General features: G+C 43.6%; 1 protein-coding gene across 2 annotated transcripts in view; it reads left to right on the top strand.

The window, feature by feature from the left end:
• Nucleotides 1–18,064, top strand: part of CDK4 (cyclin dependent kinase 4) — a 369,431-nt gene that overhangs the window by 341,220 nt on the left and 10,147 nt on the right. For both annotated transcript variants that reach the window (XM_069230925.1, XM_069230926.1), the window contains exons 6-7: nt 2,105–2,155; nt 16,472–16,607. In XM_069230925.1, the coding sequence (XP_069087026.1) occupies nt 2,105–2,155; nt 16,472–16,607 (187 nt within the window). The remainder of the gene's footprint in view (nt 1–2,104; nt 2,156–16,471; nt 16,608–18,064) is intronic.

The following is an 18,064-nucleotide window of genomic DNA, read 5'->3' on the forward strand; positions in this document are numbered from 1 at the left end:
GGACCATCTGCAGACAGAAGTCTCCCTGTTGTCATCTTTGGGTCTCTCCATCAATGAGGCAATGTCTCCTTGCCTCATGCCTTCTTCTGGTTCCCATAGGCATTGGCAAGGCCTTACTTCTGGTCATTTGAGGAATGTGTCAGAGAGAGAGACTGTCAGAGAGAGAGAGAGAGAGAGAGAGAGAGAGCGAGAGAGAGTGTGAGAGAGAGAGAGAGAGCGAGAGAGCGTGTCAGAGCGAGAGAGAGTGTCTGACACACACACAGAGAGCGAGAGAGAGTGTCTGACACACAGAGAGAGAGAGTAAGAGAGATTGAGTGAGAGATTGTACATGAACTAGCATGGAGACTTGCACCTTAGTAGAATATTATCTAACAGTGAAAGTGTAGACTTTGGCACTGAATTGTGATGACTTAATCTCTGGTATGCACGTAGAAGAAGAGCAAAACATTGTTAAAGTGATATGCCTCAGATGAGGTTGGCCTTAAGTAAATGCCTTTGACTGACAATCCACTCTGTGTCTGCTTTATGCCCTTAAGATGGGCAAAACCTTTGAGGTCTTCTTGGAGAGAACTTTCTTTTGCCTTGTTTGGGGAAGCTCCTAATGGGTTCAGATGTGGTGCACCTTGCAGAACGGCGCTTGTGGCTCCATCCATGACTTAAGTGTTTTTTCTTAATTGACGTAGTGAATCTATATTGGGATGTGTGTGCCCCTGGTGCTTCCATATTGGACATGTCCTCTTCTAATAAGCCAGTCTGCATTTACATGAATGGTTTGTAAAGTGTTGGCTACGCTGGGCCTCTGGAATCAACATTGGTATTTTTTAAAGAGACCAAATAGGGGTCTATCTAGAAGCAGGGCAGAGAATATTATTCATGTTTTTTTAATCATTTGGCTTTCGTGCAGAGTGCAAGGGGTTATTTTAAGTCACGCCTATCACTTGCCTTTTCAAATATTTTAACTTTGTTTCAGAGTTAACCAGTTTTCGTATTCCAGCTAATTGGTGTAAGCGTTATATTTCGGCTGTTTTGGTGCTTCTAAAATTTTGTACAGGAGTATTTATGGTTGAAGATTAACACATGCATTTTCCGTACATATAGGTGTGTGTTGCTTTAGCTGACTTCAAACAAATTTGTTTATAATGTTCCATGAAAATCCCTCTTTTGAGTCTCCAATATTGTACACAATATGAACGTTGGGGGGAATACGTGAAAATTACTTAAAAGCGACCAAGAAGTTTGGCTCTTTCGACTTTTTTGACATGCATGCAATTGATGCATAGGAAACATCTGTGGCCTTTGAGAGTTGATTTCTTGCTTTACGTTACCTGCAAGGCAACCAACCACATAAACCATTTCTAATGCATAAAATAAACATTGCTGTGAGAGCCGGCTGTGACTCTGATGCACTTTTACAGGACTGTTCTTTAACCTTAGGGTTGGAGTTGTCTTAACTGTGGCCTATAACACCTGCCTCCACACTCCTCCCATCTCTTTGGCTATTCAGTGCTTTAGAAATGGTGTAGATGATGAGTAGGAAAGTGCATGGCTCGAGTTGCAAAATCAAACCACTATAGCACACTATCCACTATGCTCCATTGGATAGGCAAGGGCGCTTGAATGTACGCAGACAAACTTTAACAAGTGCTTAGGTCTCATTTTTGCGCTGAGCCAAGGGTATCCATAAGATAGAAGGGCCATATGCCAAGACCATTCACAAGCGAATAAATTGAGTAACCTGGTCCATCTTTTAACACATAAACCCACTAAGCCCTTCACCAATACTCGTTGCATCCCCTATGTTGCTTGTTTCTTATACGGCCTCGTTATAAATAATTATCACCACTTATAGGATGCAGGAAATATGACCCGTTGTTTACAATAAAACTGCTTTTTCAGGGTCAACTGCTATGAGGTGATGACTGTATTGGGGAAACTGCAAAGTACCTACGTACTTCTAGTATCGTCTCTCTTCCCCCCCAAAAAAAATAACTGCTGCTTTACTGTATTTTTTTAAAATTATTTTGTGTTAAGGCTATTTTTGGAGGTTTGAGAAAATGCTTAATATGTTGATCATCTAAAATTATATTTCCCTTCGTCTTTGCAGACCTCTCTTCTGCGGGAACTCGGAGGTGGACCAGTTGGGCAAGATTTTTGAGTAAGTCACTAACTACACTGTAGAGCTTTCAGAACATTATTTATAAGTGCAAAGCGGGGCTTGCCGATCGCTCATTTGAAAATTGCCATACCCTTACAGTGATGTGAAAAAGAAAGTACACCCTCTCGAGTCTGTGGTTTCACATGTTATAACATATCTGACCTGCCTCATTGCTACGGGGAATCTCGTCTGCCAAGGTGTCTGCACAAGTGTGAAAGCCAGTAAGTCTCTCCAATAAGGGGAGCGTCCAACCCCACCAGGGGCTGCTGTCTTGTCAGGAAGCAGCATGGTTCGGTGGGTTACTACTCGTCTCCCACGATCACCTTTCATATAGATGTGTACTGCCGGGATATCAATGTGGTGGTCTCTCCGTCTGAGTTCTCCCCAGCCAAGGGGCCTGATACGGCCCTGTCTGCAGTGGACATCCTACATTTTCCTCCACCCGGTCCATGACCTGCTCACTCAGTTCCCAAGCATCCACCACTTCAGTCCACAGGGTTGCAATAGGGCAGGCTCGTATCCCGCGTGCCTCTTCTCTCTGTAATGTCTGCTCCTCATCTCGCGCCCCTTCCCCACGCCTCAAGTGTCGGGCCATTGTGGAACTTCCAGGCTATGGCCACTTGGCGTTAAGCCAGCACCAATGCCTAGTCTAGGAATCTATTCCCTAACAATGCACACAGTTAACATGGTCATTATAGAAAAACAATCGACCAGCATTCAGTAGCCTTTTGTGAAACAACGCTCAGTAATTAAGTATAGTTTTTAACCTCCATCTACAGCAGTAACGTGAAGTAAATGAATGTTTCTTGTCTTGCATCTCAAGGTAGAAATTCTGACACACTTCCTTTTAAAACTGTTGAATCTTGGTGATTTATTCGTAACTGTAAAGCTTAGGTCCTACTGAGCCATCCCACAAGAGGAGGCCTTGAGTGCAAAATCCTAATTATTTTCTTTTTCATCCATTCATTAATGGATTTACCCGCATGTTTTTGATCATTACCCTATTGCATGGACCACTTTTAGCTAAGCTTTAGTGTTAGGGTAGATGATCTTATGTGTTCATCGAGAATGTGCTGATGAACTCCATGGTTGGAAGGCATCCAGGTCCTGCGGCTGAAGTGAAAAGTAGAGCCATGTCACAACCCCTCCCCCCAATGCTTGACAGCTAATACACGAGATTCGTATAGAGATAGTGTTTTCGCCAAACATTGTGCATTACAACAAAACACATCTTCTAGGTCTCGTCGTCTTCTTAAATTGCTTTAGAAGTTGTGTGGTTCATTTTGTGCTCTTTTGCAAACCCAAGCAGTGGAGCAGTGTTCTTTTTTAGAGAGAATGGATTTACCCTGGCTACCCTTTCATGAAAAATGCACGTGGCCTCTCTTTTTCTAAAGACAGAATCGTGATCTCTGTGTAGCATATTGAGAGTCAAATATCCCTGGGTGCAGTTTTGGGGTTCTTTGAAACCTCTAGGATCATCATCCTGGGGTAAATTTCCATGGATGTCCACTTCTTGGTAAATTAGTAAATATCTTGAATTTTGTTCATTTATAAATAACTGCTTTTACTGGTGAATGATGGACTTGGCTTTATGACCCTTTACAGACTAAAAAGCAGCAACAACTCTTTCTCAAAGTCTCTTGACCAATATATTTTCCCTAGGCATTATATATTAACACGAACCTTAGTGTTCAGACCTAATTGACCCAGTTTCAGCCTTTCTATATAGATGTCGGCTCGTTTTATTATCAGCAGCACCTGATTCTAGTTAACATCTTGACTGATATGGGAGCAGTAAGGATGCACTTATTTTTTCACACAAAACCACTGAGCTTTGGCCTGTTATGCTGTTAAACAACAAGAGCACCAAAAGTGAAATGTGAAACGTGTGTTATGTCGCATGAGATTATTTACTGCCGGGACTTGATGAGGGCTAGATGAATCAACCTACATGAGCACTGTAAAACCACTAGGTACTTCTCCGTAACAGTCTTAAAATTCTTCTTGGTTCACGTGTGACCACAACCTCCCTGGTGAAGGAGAGGGACTAGAGCACAGTTACAATGAGCAACTTAAAAGCAATTAACAAAAAAAAATCTGAAGTGGAAGTCTCCCGTTAACAGTCCACATCCGTCAGTTATACTAACTCAGCCTGGGGGCTCACACTTGAAGTACTTCAGATTCATCCACAATTCGGTCGAATAATATTCTTTGTGAATGTAGAAAAATGTCAAGTTCTAAACTATTGTTGCAGAAAAGGTTATGGTTTCTTATCCCACATATTGGAAATATCACTGCTTTCACGTTACAAACTGCCAGGCAACCTCAATAAAATCCATGTTTCTTTATCTATTGATTTTTGCAGCAGTGGTCTCATAGCATGGTACTGACCAACAAATTAATGCTGTACATTCAAACCAGAAGAACATGTTACTGCAAAATGAAATCTTTTTAGTTTTCATAGGGACTTTCACCCATGGTTTGTTTGTGGCATGCTTCGTCAAGAAGTCCCTCAACCAGAATGATGGTACATCTGGATGGGCTCTACCTGCTTTAGGGAGCTCTTGATATTGTTAGGTATCTTGTAAGAAAAATAAAATTACCTAGGGTATACCTGTCATATACTTTATTCTGGAGTTATCCTGGTAGAATTATAAGCAATTGATACCTTGTTGTTCCTAGTGAACACTAGGAGCTGATTAGTGCTCTGGCGTCACTAGTCGGTTCTTTGTGGCAGCTGTTAGATTACCCAAAAGGTCAGTTTGGCTGTCATCCAGACCAAGGAGATAGATAGCCATGAAGTCCGAACCCAGGCATGATTCACGTTTTGTGAAGGTTGCAAATTAATATAAATATGCTCATGCACACACACACGTTTCTGTATTTAGAATGGTAGAAAGATTGTCCCTGGAAAGGTAAATATTTGCTAGGGAGCAAGGGAGGACAGAGACTTGTCAAATATGTAGTGGGGTACAGGAGACAACCTCAGCAGACCTTAACTCTTGATGAAAATTTGCCAACAGCAGTCTTCTTTGAGGCAGGGGATCAATGTCCACCCTTACCTAGAGGATTGACTAGTAAAGCCCAAGTCATTCAGGCAGTACCGTGAGAACATAAACAGTCACTGGGATGCTCCACAGATTGGGGTTTTCCCAGAACCTGGAGAACTCATTCCCATTATTGCAGAGAGAAAACATTTTTGGGATCAAGGCTAACCTCCAGGACGACAGTCACTCCCAGCTACCAAAGGAATCCTGACACTGACAGAGCAAACTTGCCTTTACCAGAAGGAATTGCATCTGACCATGAGGACACTGGACACATTAAGGGGCATGATGACATTTTTCATACCCTAATACGCCATGCTAGGTTACATGTGAGGCCATTCCAGCAGTGGCTATGATGTCAATAGTCACAGGCAACCTAGAGTTGGGAGGTTCTGGTGGTTGTCACAGAGAAGTACAAAGGGAGTGCTGTAACACAAAGAACGCAAAGAAGCAGCTGTGTCTAACAACCAGTTCCCTCAGTAACCATCAAAACAAATGTATCCCACGCAAGTCAGGCATGCACTTAGAAAAATTAAACTTTGGGTCCAATGGAGCCCCGAAGAAAAGATAAAACCTATAACTGCGTTGCATCTAAAGACCGTCTTCTTTGCCATAAAGGCCTTCAAGACACAAGCCAAGAGGAAGAACAGTTCAAATACAGACAGACAATGCAACCTCGATGTTTTACCTCAACAAGCAGGGAGCAACAGGTTTGCACATACTAACCTAACTGGCTCAATACATATGGAAATAGGCAGTTCAGAGAATAATACTTGTGGCCGTACACCTATGTGAGATTCAGAACAAAGGTGGCCAGGCTAAGCAGGCAAGCAAGTGCCTCATACAAGTGACAGCTGAAACAACAATGTTTCAGAAATGGGGCAGTTCTCAAATACTTATTTGAAACAAAATGAAAACTGAAAATGCCAAAATAACAAGTCCAGATACCCACACCATGAGTTCCGGGGTTATGCCTTGTTGATAGCCTCGGGAGGGGAACTTGCATACGCTTTTCTCCTAACCCGCTAACGCTTAAGTTGTTGTACAGGTCAGACAAGCACCCATGAGACTAATCCTGATTGCCTCTTACTAGGCCAGCCAGACATGATGCTCAGATGTGTAGTAATGGCACAGACCAGAGAATACCAGCTCATCAGGACTTGCTAACAACGCAAAAGGGTCAGGTATGTAACCCAGAACCAGCCACCCTCATCCTAGAGACATAGCTCCTCGTGACCCAGAGTTTGGACATGTGGGACTTCCACAGAGCTCCACAGAAATCACAAGAGAAGACAGAAGGCCTACCTTTTAAAACGGCTATGCTGCAAACTAGAATCTCTTGATACACTGGTGAAGGTAGACCTTGGGGCAGTTGGACAAGGGGCACTACCATTGTTAAGTACTTCACCCACCTGATAGTTGAAGGGCTTTCATGCACCTCACTGAAAGACTACTTCTGATGGAGACTTATAGCCGCAGATTCCTAACCTTTTCAGTGTTCCCCAGGCATCAGACTGGATCTGGAAACATTTGACATGTGGGCCCCATATAGGCACCACCTCTGCTCGCAGACATCAGTTTTTCTTTCCACGACACAAGATGTGGATTCCTAGCTCTCTTCGTGTCTCTCAGAGACATTTACTTCCATTATTTCAGTGTGTGAAGGCTGTCTCCCCATAAAATAACAGGTTTCAAGTCTTGTAGGGACTGTCTCAAACATATTTGTGACAGATCCCCATCCGGAATGGCTGTGGCGCCAGGCCACAATACCAAGACCTGAAATGACTGCACATCAATATATCTGAAGGCCATCGGGGATCACAACACAAAGCTTTACGTCACCAAGCACAAAATTATCCTTGATAGAACTGCTCCAAATCATTGTCTGTATCCAAAGTTTTGCCTCAGTCCCATTCTTGCTCCCAAAGCTCCTCAAGGGTCGATCTTTATCATAGTCAAAATCATCAGGCAAGTCTTGGAAGCACAAGAAATCGAAGCAGGATTCCCTTGCACCCCTCATTTCCCTGAGCTGTCAGAGGGCAGCGCCACGCTTCTCGTTAGTAAAGTTGGTTCCAGCACAATCAGAGTTTCTTGGGCAGCCAACCACAACAGATCGATGGGTGCCCTGCGGCTGTGCTGAGCTGTTCGATAGTTACTGATTCCCTCTGGGGGTGCTTTGGATCCCAAGCAGTTTCAAAACCTTCTGCCTGGAGTACCACAGCTGGTTCGACCCTGGTGGCAGTTGTACCCTCCAATCCATCTTGCCATGACTCCACTTCCAGCACCAAAACCTGTGCTGATCACAGGCTCTTATAAGCTGATATCAACTCCATCAACACTGGAGGAGAGATTCAGATTGTTCTCTCCAGCAGTGGTCACACCCTGATTAAATTTGCATCCAAATCAGCTCTTCCTTTCCCCACTTGATTTGCCACCCCACAAGAGAAATAGCATACTTTACATTGCTGTTTTTGGACAGACTTGGACAGTGACTGACCTGGGTGGTGAGTTTACTCAACCCCACCAGGATAATTGGTATGAGGACCTGCAGGAGGTTAGTGGTCTGGATACCTCCCCTGAAACAGGTCTCCTTTCACCCCGTGGACCTGCCATGGTGGAATCTATTTCCTATGCCATGGTGATGCATAGCGCGCCTGAAGTCGTTGATCTCCAACACCTTACCATGGAGGTCAAGTCCTCCAACGGAGACAAACATCTACTGAGCCCTTCCTCCTGTTTAACAAGGCACTGGTGATTACATTATTGGGGCCAACCAAACCTTTCACTGACCCGCCCAGTCAATCGACAAATTGGCAGGTAGCATTGCCCTGTTCCTGATGATCCTACTTTTCTTTTGCAGCACCCTTCATCTGACAGCTTGGTGATGCAAGTTTCCTCGAGTTGTTTAAATCTTAACACCTTTCCTACAACTCCCCCTGACATGGAATTTAAATGGGTGGAAAAGTTTGGCAAACGTCTTTTTTCATCTGCTAGTCTGGCCCGAAGATTTGTTAACACCAGCTGCTTGTTGGACCATTACTCCCAAGTCCTTTGGAATTTGGTAGCACAAGTCCTCCCTCATACAGCCTGTTCTCAGGTTATTCAAGATGGCTGGGATACTGTCAAGTTCATAATTCGTTGTGGCTTGGACACCATAGATTCTGCACCAATGTTACCATTTGGGGCTGTGCTTGGCTGCATCAACGAGGTTGCCTGTTGACGTCCAGTCCTCCTTGATGGACATCACCTTCATTGAGACGCGCCTGTTCGGGGGCACGGCATCTCCGCTTTAGAGCATTTTAAGAAGAGCAAGGCTACTGTACACTATTTAGGCCTTCCAGCCCCACCTCCTCACCCACAACAGTTCCATGCTTTCTTTTGTGACTTTGGCAATGGTGCCTTTTAGCGTCTGCCTGTCCAGCCCTGGTAGGGACCCCAGTAGTTTTACAGTTGAGGCTGTAGTACCCCGTGGAGAAGGCTAATCTGCTGCTCAGTCTTCCGCCTCCCCTCCAGCCCAAACTGCTATCCTTTTTAGTGTGCCCTTACACAAGCACAGCCACCCAGAGGGAGGCAGAATCCACAGATTCTACCTGGGTTTGCAGGCAGCAAATTCAGACAGGTGAGTTCTACAGATTATTCTCAGTGACTAAACCTTTGTTACCCTTCTTTTCTTCCCTGCCAAACTTTCCACCATCCCACTTGAGTGAGTGACGGAACACAGTCTCTCTATTTTGCAGCAGGAAGCATAAGGCCTTTTGGTCACAGGAGCTATCAAGAGGGTGCCTGTGCCAGTAGTATGTCATGGTTGCTATTCCTGCTACTTTTTGGTGCCCACAAAAGATGGAGGCCTGCTGCCTATTTTACACCAGTGCCCTCTCAAAGCCTTAATCCAGAAGGAGAAATTTAAAATGCTCACCTTGACCTGGGTCTTATCTGCCCTTGACCATAGAGACTGAATGGTGGCACAGGACCTGCAGGACACCTATTTCCATTTACCCGTCCTGTCAGCCCACCAGTGCTACTTAGGATTTGTAGTGGGACAGGAGGATTGTCAGTATGTGGTGAGCCTATTTGGTCTCACCAGTTCCCCTAGTCCCCTGCAATGTTCAGAAAACTGATGGCAACATACCTTCAGAGATGGGGGGGACAGTCTTTCCACTTTCCTCTGACTGGCTACTGTACGCTGACTTGCCCTCAGGCAGTCGTCAGCCACCTCTGGACTATGGTATACCTCCTATCATATTTGGAGATCACTAGCAACATGTTGAAGTCAGACCTGACTCCTTCTCAGATGCTCACTTTCATCTGAGCCATTCTTGACACAGTTCAGCTTTATTCCTTTCTCCTGGGAAAGAGTCCAAAATATTCAGGCTATGATCATGATCTTTAATCCTCCATACTGTATTTCAGTGAGAGAGACTCTGAGGCTGCTGGGGCAGATGATCTCTATCCTAAAAGGTGACATATGCTTGCTCTGCAGCAAGATATAAAATCTCTTTGGGCCCAACATCAGGGGGACCTCCAACTACTTTCAGTTTTTGAAGGAGATTGCAAAGGATCTACAGGGGTGGTTGCTAGAATGTGATTAGGCCTGCAGCAGACCCCACTCCCTTTCCCACCCAGAACTGATAGTAGTGATGATTAATCTCTTCTGGGGTGGGGCAGCATCCTTGGAAAGGTGGAAATAAGAGGCCTCTGGACTGTAGCAGAGTCCCATTCCGTGAGCATTTTTGAGCTGAGGGCCATCTGCTTGGTGCCAAGTCTCCCTTCCAATCATTAAGGCTTATTTACGTGCACACTGACAACACCACTGCTGTGTGCTTCTACAACAAACAGGGCGGGTTGGGGTCTTGGAACCTGTGCCAGGAGACCTTGCGCCTCTGGAAATTCCTGGATTGAAAAGCAATTATCCTAGTGGGGAGCAACGTGGCAGGATCTTTGAATGCCGGGGTGGAAAGCTCAGCCATCAGTGCCTAGTCAATCACTTGTAGCAGTTATATTTGGAGGTGGTGTGAGGTCTCTTTTGCAAATGAGTAGATCAATTTGCCACCTCTGAGAACTCATGTCATCTGTTCTGTCTGTTGGAGTTTCCAAGGCAGATCTAGCTTATTCCACCTCAAGTGGAACTCTAGACTCCTGAATGCCTTCCAAACAATACCACTCCTGTCCTGGGTTCTCTATAAGATCAGCAGCAACGAGCTGAAGGCATCCTAGTGGCTCAGGACTAGACATGGAGAGTGTGGTATCCAGAACTCCTGGGCTCGAGCACATGTCCTTTGATTAGGCTGCCCTTCCAGGAAGACCTTCTGTCACAGCACAAGGGCAGTGTTCTGTACCTGGGTCTTCTCAAGCTCCACATTCATGCCTGTAGACTGAGCAGCAACAGCTGAACACCTTCAGTCAAACTCCATAGGTGGTTAATGTCGTCTTAGCAGCCAGGCTTCCCTTGAAAAAAATTATATAAACTTATTGTTGGGACAGAATTGTGGTTTGGTTCGGCACACGCCAGATTGATCCCCCTCCTGGCAAAATTATCTGACGTTTTGTTTGTTTTATCTCTTGCCCAGCAAGGTCTTGCTTTGGGCATGGTTAATGGCTATCCTTTGGCCTTCTTACAGTTGCCAGATCAGCCATCCCTGTTAAAGTCCTCTGTTGTGATTCAGTGTTTGAAAGGGATTCAACACGTTTCGCCTTTCTCCTTTTGCGAGACGCAAATGGGACCTTAATCTTTTCCTTATTTACTTGATGTGCACTTCATTCAACCTGCTACACAGCTGCCCCATGCTATCAAGACTCTGTTCCTCATTGCCACCACCTCAGCATGGTGTGTCTGTGAGCTTCAGGATCTTTGTATTAATCCACCAAATTCCACCTTCTTCCCAGACAAACTGGTTCTGTGGACTCTGGCATTGTTTTTGCCTAAAGTTGTGATGCTGCTTCACGACAGTCAAACCATCACACAGATGCTCCACTTTGCTCCACCTCGCCTTTCTGAGGAGGAGTAACTTTATTTCTTGGATCCCAGGAGAGGTCTGAGCTTCTACATAGATCGTACCAAAGAACACAGGGCGGACTGTCAAAAGGTGAGGGATCTGCATCTAGTAGTCACTATCAGAAGTAAAATTTACCTACCTCTGTAACACTCTTTTTTTCAGGTAGAGACTGTCTAGCCACATATTCCTCACCGATCCTCCCTTCCCCCTTGTTCTGTCATTAGTAAGATCCAAAATCTAGGAATCTACACACTGTTCACGACCAGTGTGCTCTTCATGCTCTGCGTCGGGAGGCACGAACAGCCTTGAAAGCAACTGACGTCAGTGAGCAGGGGTGGCGCATATGCTTTGCACGTCACTTCCGAAGTGGAAAGGCGTCAGTGTGGAGCCGCATAACCCCATCTCATGGAGGGCTGAGGTACTACTGAAAAGTTTCCGGATTCAGTCTGACTCCTGGCGAATATCTGAAAGGTGAGGAATCTGGGGCAAGGTAGGTCTCTATCAAAGTGTTGCCGAAGAGAAGGGGGGGGGGTATCGGAAGATATTTCTTCATCACGCTGGTAATCAAGAGGTTTTCTAGAAGGGGCAAAAAGAGTAGCTCCACTGAGTTCAGTCCCCACTGCTGTGTAACTTAAATCTAGTGTGACCAAAGCTGGTGAAGCCTCCTTTCAAGCCTATGCATAATATGGGACTTACTTTAACACTCAACACAGCTTTTCTGCCATCACATCCTCTAAGTGCATTGCAAGCACTGACCAGTGACCAAGGATACTTTTGCAAGGTGTATAGTCCAAACAATCCACAGGCAGCAGGAGTATCCCTGAAACACAAACGGTGACTCAACAAAGAAGGGATAAGCACTAGCATTCATGGCAAATGTTTCCATAAAGTACTTTTGTATGGCAACCACATGGTACTCCATACACATCTTCACGAAACATTGTGAATATCCAAGCTAACAAGGAGGCACAGGTGGCACAAAACGTATTTAAGTTACTATCTTCAAACACACACATTTTAACCCAGCTTCCCAGGGGGAGAGAATACAGCAAATATTTGACAGCATGTAAATCCTGAAAAGAATCACTCTGCAAAATTAGTTATTTACCTGTAAGAGTAGCTATGGAGCTTCAAAGGTTTTTTGGATTTATTCAGGACCCTCCCACCTCCCTGGAAATGAGGAGGTTTCTTGAAGACAAAATATATAAATAAAATATAGAAGGAAATATAGGAAGCCACAACAAGGCCAAAAATCACCAATAGGAAAAGAGAATCTGAAGATGGCGACCACACAGGGGGATTAACAGGGCACGGGTCTCATGATACAAGTCAATGGACAAGATACCAAATGGTCAAAACCACCCAGAAAGAGGGTTGGGGGGAGGGGGTCCTGACCCAGCCACTAGAGGGGAGATTAATGTACTGCATGGGAATACACAAAACCCTTCACCCTGCAAAAAACTACACCTGCAAGTAAGTAACCATTTTGTTTTTCCCAAATTGGACGTTTTGAGGTTGCCCAAAGATGATATTGCGAAACAATGTCATTGTCCTTCCTTCGAATAGGAAAAAAAACATTCTCCTAGTTTGTTGAATTGAAATTGTGGATTTCCAGCTACACAGAATGTCTTCATCTTTACAGTGAGCTTGAGATTGATCAGTTAGGCATGTGTATAATTCACTTTAAACCAGTATGGTAATACTTTTTATGCTTAATAGAATTGTATGGAAGCTTGTGGGGAGATTATTTTCAAAGTTGTATTTGTTAATTTTATTCCAAAATTTTAGAAGTGGGCAGTTCAAAAACATGTGCTGGATCACTAGTTTCTTCATTATAATTCTAACAGCTATGTTGTCAAGTGTATTTTGTGGAGTCAACCGGGAGCCTGGTAGTTCTGTTTAAGAGAAAGTTTGTGCAAGGATAGCGATAATTGTGTTCCTAAATGAGGATTTCTATTTTCAAGGCAATTTTATCTTGCAAAATCTTTCTTTTTTGGTTGATCAGCTGTTTCACTTCCCATTTGTTCTGTGATGCTGTGAGCAGATTTGTCTTGAAAGTTGAAAATAGACAGTAGAACTTGGAGACTATGTCCATTCTTTGAAAGTGTTGTGAGTTTGGAAAGGGAGTGCGTCTTCATCTGATAGAGACAACTAGTTGCAGATTATTTACCTTAGAATTTCCCCAGACGCCAGTCTGGATTTGGAGATTTTTCTCGAGCAGTACCCCTGTGCGTGCTGTTAGGTGGCGTTGATTGGCTCCACGTCTGTTGGCATCGTCCGTGCCGGCTATAAAGTTGCAGGTCGTATCTAGGCAGCATGCTGATGTAATTTCTTTTCTTTCCACGCCAGCTAGCAGTGATCCAAAGAGAGCTAACCTTCAGTGACTTTTTTTTTTTTTTTTTTTAACTTTTTGTCAAAATAAATTGCCTGTCTACACTTGAGGATGTCTTTGCTTAAGACTGGGTACAGGCCCTTCGGGTCCGGTCATCGGGTGATATCAGTTATGGATCCACACCTTCTGTGCCTGTGGTGTCTGGAGCATGACCACAACCCGAATATTAGCTCTGAGTGCTGGGGCCATGAATCTGAAAGCTTTGAGGGAGCAGTACCTAACTCCTTGCATCTCGGCGCTCAGCTCCATGTAGGTCCCGATCTCGGTTGAGGGGAAGGTCCTGTGATCAGCCCCCTCATCATCCCATTCCAAGTCGGTAAGTTGTGGCACAAGAAGTAGTCGAAGAAGAACAAATGTTCTTTGGTTTTACAATGTTTTTAGTTGCCCGCCTAGTAAGATAATAGTGCATGAAGTGGGAGAAGAAGGAACTGACAGACCCCCGAGGCATTCCCCAGAGAGCAGAATGGGCATTAAAAAAAAAAAATAATAGGATTGGATTAAAGAAGTAACTCCAATATTTCCCCCTACAATACTTCTTTCATATATAAACGCCATAATCAACTGGTTTATATGGGGAGCCAAGATTCAACGGTGTCCTGGCGTGATAAATACTTACAGATAGATATTACCAATCCATTCTCTGAAACGGAAATATGTACTTATTTGAATATGAATAGCTATTTGAGCTTAAATACAAGGAGGCCCTCTGTACCCCCACCTGAGCCCCCTCTCCACGGTGTACACACAGACCACAGAACCGTAGAGTGTTCACATTACTCACAGCTCTGCAAACATGGCTTCTCAGGCACCCTTGAAGCGACAGCGAGGCATCTGACATAGGCCTGTTTAAAATGTTCTGATCGGCTCCATTACTTTCCTCAGCTGCCTGTTCTGTATGAGCAAAAGGGACACAATATAGCGAGTTGTGCAAAAAAGCTGCAGCATCCAGGTATTTCGTTGCGAAAACACGGAATAGCTTTGATTTTTCTGGCAGGAGGTAACTGCCCAGGGAGCTTATTTTTATACTTTTGATTTTTGGATTTGGCGCTAGGTGTTTTCCGCGTAGAAGGATACTGTTCTGATTTAGTTAATAAAAGCATCAAAACGGAATTTCCAGTGGAACAAGCTTTCTGGCAACACATTTTAGCAGCGTTTCATTAACAATGTATGCACAAACACCCAGAATATGTAAGCTGCGGTGTAAATAATGCATGAGTTGGATTGTGATGTATACTTGTATTCGATATCCATACCGCATGTATTATAAATGAGAATGCATTTGTATAGAATAGTGTGCATGGTGAAATACGTTCGTCAGCATTCAGAACTGGAAGCTTTTCGTGGTTTAGCCCATACTCTCCCCCTTCATCTTCCCAAGACCAACTTTGAGAGCGTCCAAAATCGTGGTAGTTTTAGGGCAGTAAAAATCTAAATACAACTCTAGAAAAGAGGTGCTGATTGTGTGAAACTTTATAAGGGAACTGCTAAAATTCTTTGAGAAGGGACCACGATTTTGCATGCACCAAAGGAAAGGCAACTTCTGGTGCAGTTTCGGCATTAATTTGAGTGCATTACCAATAGCCCAGATAATTAGACATGTAAACGTTGACAAGTGTACGTTGGTATACGATTATTTATATGTATATCTGGTTTGTACTTATAGTATTTGCCATTTAAAACTGACTTTCTGTCCTGTACAAAGCTAATATTTCCCAATTATGGTTACACCCCATAGCAAAGTATTTCAACTCTGAATCCATCAGAAGCTACACGTATGCTGACTTTGTAGGGGAAATGTTCACTTTTGGCATTCACTGATTCTGTATAAAAGCTGAAAACAACGTTACAGTTGACATCTATTTAATTTCATAACTTCTCCAATTCGTTTGTCATCTAGTTAAGTGACTACTTGTCCCCAAATCAACTGCTTGCACTATGTTCAGTTTTGCTGACCGAAAACTTGACCATAACTTGCAGTTTTAATGCTTAATAATGCAAGGCAGTGCTGCACATCATTTCCTCCATACTGTTAATCTGATGATCTGGAGTGACGGTGTGTTTCAAGGTAACCAGAATTTTTAAGCCAAAAAACGGGACACTTCATAAAAATGGACTACAATTTTACTTCAACCGAGTGCACGGATGACACCAGTCACCAGCATAGAATTACAGGAGAGGCACTGAGAACATAAAATCCAATTCTTAAAGCCAGTATCCTGCCTGTTAATGAAATTCCATTCTTATTACAGCTGCTAACTACCCCTGCTCTGGAAAAGATAAAAAGACACCTCCCTCCCTTTTCAGTGGACCCTCTCTAAAAACTGGGACATGAGCTAAATTTCCCAAAATCTGCCGGGTCATCTGGTGAAAAACCAGGACTGCCCCAGGAAATCCGGGACGCCCGGTCGCCCTAAAGTAGGTATACAGCCCATAATGCGCCAGCCTTATCGTCAACGTGCCATCCCGTTTTTTTAATTTCTTTTCTGGATAGCACTGCTTTGCAAAGGCATCTGTAAAGCTTTTTTTTCAATCCTAGTCTGGTGACGGATTCTGTGTTCCAAAACAAATGGAGTTTTATTTACCCACAGCCCACTTACAGGAGATTGGGGCAGATGGAATTCGGATTAAGTTGAGGTTTTGAGCTGAAATTAATATTATTAATGGTCCGCGCTGGATGATGTTCGCCCCAATATTTGAGCGCGGCTTTCAATATAGGTCCAGCTCAGGCCCTGAGAACCTTGAGCATTGTTGTGAGGCACATTGAGCTTTCCACCAGTACTGCAGAAGGGTTTGTACTGTTTCATCTATAGCACCATTTTCCCTCGTAAATTAGTGTTTGAGCTAACAGTTTCACCTTCATTTATTCCTCCTGTCTTCCCTGCAGTTTGATTGGATTGCCTCCAGAGGAGGATTGGCCAGCAGATGTGAATTTACCACGATGTGCCTTTATGCCACGATCACTTCAACCTGTAGAAAAGCATGTGCCGGAAATTGATATGACAGGTGCCAAGTTACTTCTGGTAAGAAGCTCTTTTTTTTTTTTTTTTTTTTTCTGATTCTGATTCTGTATACTGATACGTGTACTTTCGCCAAAAACATAAAATCCGATATAAACAAAATGCTTCGTATCACACAATCACTTGTTATAAGACAAGATTCTCAAGCTTTAAAATACATCAGCAATAAGTGAGGTTATGTAGTGACATAATAGCTGATAGTTGATAAGTAATTATAAAACTGGGAATTTCCAATCGCGTTTGTAAATAGGTCATTGAAATAAAATCAATAAATATAAAGGGGAAAAAATGAAGAGGCTGGAAAGTGGAAGACTATTGATAAACCAAAAGCACAAAATGGATACATTATTAATCCAATGAGCTTTGGCCGCTCCGTGCTCTACAAAATGAAGCCATAATAAATTATTTGGATTTTCTACAGAGATGGTGGATGGGAAGTGGGGTAAACAGTCCAAGATTTCAACAAGGGTAGCATATCCAACTCGTGTGTTTGTGCGTGGGAGACAAAACAAGAAAAAGTGGGTTGCAGGGTTGTTGCTTTCAGGTATCTGTAGTTAGACTTCTACATGCTTTAGACTAGACATTTGCTTTCACTCGCCAAAGTTTAACATTTATTAAGGTTGACCATTGTTCATGAATCTAGATGGTTCCCTGCCGTCGAGGCAGAAGGGGAAAACGGATATAAACATAGGCCTCTGTGAGGCTCTGAAAACGTGTTCTGCCTTTCCACGTTAGGTTTGCTTTTCTCTAGATACTTAGTCACTCCCACCCCCCTCACTAAATCCTGTCCCCTGAGCCTAACTCTGCTAATAAGAGCGGCCCATTAAATAGTTTTACCAACTAGAGTCGATCATGCTTACTGGCCCGTGCTCTAAGGTTACAGGACAGCTAGTGACTAGGGTTATAGTTAAGGTATACAAACATGTTTACTTGTGTCCCTGAGCTATTTAAGAGAGGCTGCCCACTGGCCCGGTCGTTGGAAGGTTAACCAGCCTCCCATAACTGGAATGCTTGGCTTTCTTAACAGCTAAAAAGGGTTGCCATGGGAGAGAGGCAAAAAACAGAGTGGACATGGAAGGGAAGGATAAAAAAAATATAAGGAGTGATGAAAATAAAACCTGGTGAAGGAAGGGATGGAGTTTGAAAGTAAGGAAAGGTAAAAACAATGAAGTGTTAAAGGAAAGAACCAAGGACTAAAGTTAGAAGTACGATTTGGGTGAATGAATGGATGACTTTTGGATGAGATAATGGATTGAAGTAAAATGATGAATGGGTATAAGGAAGGGTAGAAAGAAGTTGGAAGAAAGGGGTAGTTAGTGAATGAATGGGTGAAAAGATAGATATATGCTTGGATTGATGGAAGCTGGTGGATGGATGAATAGATGGATGGAAAGGTGGAATGGTGGATAGATTACATGGTTTATAGATGGATGGATACATCGATCCATGGTGGGTCAATA

Source organism: Pleurodeles waltl, chromosome 4_2 (genome assembly GCF_031143425.1).
Source record: "Pleurodeles waltl isolate 20211129_DDA chromosome 4_2, aPleWal1.hap1.20221129, whole genome shotgun sequence".
In the NCBI taxonomy this organism is placed as follows: domain Eukaryota; kingdom Metazoa; phylum Chordata; class Amphibia; order Caudata; family Salamandridae; genus Pleurodeles; species Pleurodeles waltl.